General features: G+C 38.4%; 1 protein-coding gene across 2 annotated transcripts in view; it reads left to right on the top strand.

The window, feature by feature from the left end:
- The window catches only part of LOC106883576 (gamma-aminobutyric acid receptor alpha-like), a 29,179-nt gene that overhangs the window by 22,283 nt on the left and 4,032 nt on the right, over positions 1–2,864 (top strand). For both annotated transcript variants that reach the window (XM_052978172.1, XM_052978171.1), the window contains exons 5-6: positions 841–923; positions 1,065–1,205. In XM_052978172.1, coding sequence (XP_052834132.1) covers positions 841–923; positions 1,065–1,205 — 224 coding nt within the window. The remainder of the gene's footprint in view (positions 1–840; positions 924–1,064; positions 1,206–2,864) is intronic.

Below are 2,864 nucleotides of genomic sequence, written 5' to 3'. Positions count from 1 at the left end.
GTTTCGTTCATTCAAACCTCTTTAAAACTCGTTAATAGGTCCTAATAACGACAGAGATAATTCACTAAAAACACTGTCGCCGTACGTATTCAGACTTGCCAATGGCTGTTAACGAATGGTTGCAACTGTTTTGAAAGCTTTTCAATCATTGTAGTTGTTGTGATCAGGAAAAATTGGCTAGATGCCTTCATATAATACACACACACACACACACACACACACACACACACACATATATGGGTGTTGCTGTGTAGTAAGAAGCTTTCTTCCCGACCACATGGTTCTGGGTTCAGTCCCACCGCGTGACACCTTGGGCAAATGTCTTCTACTACAGCCTTGGGCTGACCAAAGCCTTCTGAATGGATTTGGTAGAAAGAAAATGAAAGAATCCTGTCTCTCTCACACACACATACACACACATATATGATAGATCGCTAACCACTACACACATTTTCTTTTCTCTCCTTGTTTCTTTCTGTGTTCCTTTCTGGGGAAGAGCGTAGGCTCGAAACATTAAAGACTTTTTCAATTCCCAAGCGTTATACTAATACATCCGTTTGTTTTCTACACCACCTGTCTTCGTCTTTTGTTTTTTAGGTGAATTCTCCCTATATATATATATATATATATATAAAGCCTTTTGAATGCCAGTCAACTAATTATACTTAAATTCCTCACTCTAGCTTGAATAAAGGCTTGAATTTAAAAAAAAATACTGGGATGAATTCATTCAACTAAACAAATTCTTCAAAGTGGTGCCCCAGTATGGCCACAGTCTAATGACCGAAACAAGTCAAAGATCTTCTGATGTGTATACACAATGTATCCGCTTTATTGCAGACTGACCATCAAAGCAAGATGTCTGATGCAACTTCAGAAATTCCCAATGGATTTGCAGCAATGCCCACTCCATCTCATCAGTTGTAAGTACATTTCACTCCATTCAATATTTCCATATTCTCCTACAGACCTTGTCTTTCACATTTACCATTCTTGTCATCGTCAGCTGCGAAGGAACCTCTTGTTCTTGACTTTGCCAAAATCGATATTTTGTCTTCTCCCAGTTGGTTACACGGAAAATGAAGTTCTCTACAAATGGAGATTTGGTGCCGAGAGAGCTGTCGATGTAAACGCTGGAATGACGTTGTCCCAATTTGACCTCACGGACATGCCTGCTTGGAATGGAACGACCGTCTTCAGAGAAGGTAGTTTTGTGGCAGTTTCTATGTTTCTAACTCTACTGTGAAGAATGCGTGTGTGTGTGTGTGTGTGTGTGTGTGTGTAGGTTGTTAGAAGTGATGTACAGATTTTGGATATATGGATGATATATATATATATATATCTCGAGCGAGATCGTTGCCAGTGCCCCTGGACTTGCTCTTGTGCAGGTGGCACATAAAATACACCATTTCGAGCGTGGCCGTTGCCAGTACCGCCTGACTGGCCTTCATGCGGGTGACATATAAAAGCACCCACTACACTCTCGGAGTGGTTGGCGTTAGGAAGGGCATCCAGCTGTAGAAACTCTGCCAAATCAGATTGGAGCCTGGTGTTGCCATCCGGTTTCACCAGTCCTCAGTCAAATCGTCCAACCCATGCTAGCATGGAAAGCAGACGTTAAACGATGATGATGATGATGTATGTGTGTGTATACATATATTCATACATATAGATAAATGTGTGCGTGTGTGTGTGTGTGTGTGTGCATGTCAGTAAGCATAAATATAAGCTTGGGCCTTGAGACACAGGTACACCTCACTTTTGTCAGATGAGTGGAGTGGAGCAATGTAAAATAAAGAGTCTTGCTCAAGGATGAGGGTTCCAGCTAATCCAGTCAACAGAACAGCCTACTCATGATATTAGCGTGCAAGTAGGTGAGTACTCCTCAGACACATGTGTACCCTTAACATAGTTCACAAGGAAACTCAGTGTGACAGAGAACGTGACAAGGCTGGTCCCTTTCGAGTTACAGATTCTGCTCATTTCTGCCAGGTGAGTAAACTGGAGCAATGTGAAATAAAGTGTCTTGCCCAAGGACACAACAGGCTGCCAGGAACTGAACTCGTGACCTTACGATTGTGAATTGAATACTCATATCACACAAAGCCACATGGTTTCACAATAATTAATTGCGACATCAAAATCTCAAAGCTACAAGAAAATACATCATTAATTCCAAAAAGAACATGAATAAATAAGCATTGCATTGGACAGAGAAATGCGAACATTAAAGAGCTAAAACCAAACTTGGGGAATCAATGTATGTAGCTAATACAATGGCTGCTCCAGTCTGACCATAACCCAATGGCTAACACCAGTAAAAGAATGAAAGAATGCAAGAATAGACAAGTGAAGATTAATCATTTTTCTCACACAGTACAAGAATGGAATTCGGTAATTTTCCAAGTTCTTTAATTTATTGATTTTAATTTGCAAATCTCAACCGCTTCACATGACATGTTGAAATTACAAAGTTTTCATCACTTCAGACATTTCAGACTTTCTAATAATTTTCAGATTTCATGACCCGGGAATGGTCGACATTAATCGCTTTAGTCACGCCAAATCTGTTGGAATTGGTAAATTTTAAGTGCTTTTATACATACATATATACATACATACATAAATACATACATATATACATGCATATATGTGTGTGTATGTATATAAGCATATATATTCATATATATAAATCAATAAATAGATACATAGATATAAATATATATATGTGTGTGTGTGTATACATCATATACATACATACATACATACATACATACATACTCTATATATACATATATATAATGTATGTATGTATATGTATTTAAATATTGATAGACAGGTACAAATACACGTGTGTTTATATA

Source organism: Octopus bimaculoides, chromosome 30 (assembly GCF_001194135.2).
Source record: "Octopus bimaculoides isolate UCB-OBI-ISO-001 chromosome 30, ASM119413v2, whole genome shotgun sequence".
Taxonomy (NCBI): domain Eukaryota; kingdom Metazoa; phylum Mollusca; class Cephalopoda; order Octopoda; family Octopodidae; genus Octopus; species Octopus bimaculoides.
This window is presented reverse-complemented; position numbering and strand designations above follow the sequence as displayed.